The sequence below is a fragment of the Papaver somniferum genome, unplaced genomic scaffold (genome assembly GCF_003573695.1).
Source record: "Papaver somniferum cultivar HN1 unplaced genomic scaffold, ASM357369v1 unplaced-scaffold_27235, whole genome shotgun sequence".
NCBI lineage: Eukaryota > Viridiplantae > Streptophyta > Magnoliopsida > Ranunculales > Papaveraceae > Papaver > Papaver somniferum.
Window position 1 is genome coordinate 1 of NW_020637970.1, and position 603 is coordinate 603.

The following is a 603-nucleotide window of genomic DNA, read 5'->3' on the forward strand; positions in this document are numbered from 1 at the left end:
TTGGGCTGCCCGTTTGCATAAATGACCAGGTGTATAAGCTTCATCACAATGAAAGCATAAGCCCTGCTTTCTCCTTTCTTCCTACTCGAACTTAGAAATTCGACGTACTGGAACTGTAGTAGATGTAGTTGTCGTAACAGGTTTTGGTGCAACTTGTATAGATTTTGTAGCTTTGAACCTTGATGTTTCATCGATAGCTTCCTCTTGACGAATTGCCAAATCAAAAGCTTCAGATAAGCTCGAAGGACGAAGCATACGAACACCAGCACTTATATCTTCACGAAGTCCATAAAGAAAAATGCTAATTTGATGTGACTCTGGCATATCGGGCACAAAGTTAAGAAATTTTTCAAATTCAGTAATGAACTCACGAGCTGAACCTTTTTGCCCTAACTTAGAGAGGTTGGCACATGGATCAGTATATTTCCGTGAACTAAAACGTGCTCGAATTGTATGAGAAAACTGTTCCCATGTTAATTGTCCTAAGGAGCTAGATATCCAACGATACCAAGATATAGAATCCCCCTCGAGATGGACAGCAGCCATACTTACCTTTTTAGCCTCTTGTACACCAACCAAGGAAAAATATTGTTCGGCCTTGAA

The 603-nt window shown here is 40.3% G+C and overlaps 1 protein-coding gene across 1 annotated transcript in view; it reads right to left on the reverse strand.

Annotated features, from left to right (window-relative positions):
* Window positions 1-108: 108 nt before the first annotated feature.
* LOC113341248 overlaps window positions 109-603 on the reverse strand; it is a gene marked incomplete at its 3' end in the record, with an annotated part of 855 nt that continues 360 nt past the window's right edge. Inside the window, exon 2 of the mRNA XM_026586197.1 lies at window positions 109-462. Coding sequence (XP_026441982.1) covers window positions 109-462 — 354 coding nt within the window. The remainder of the gene's footprint in view (window positions 463-603) is intronic.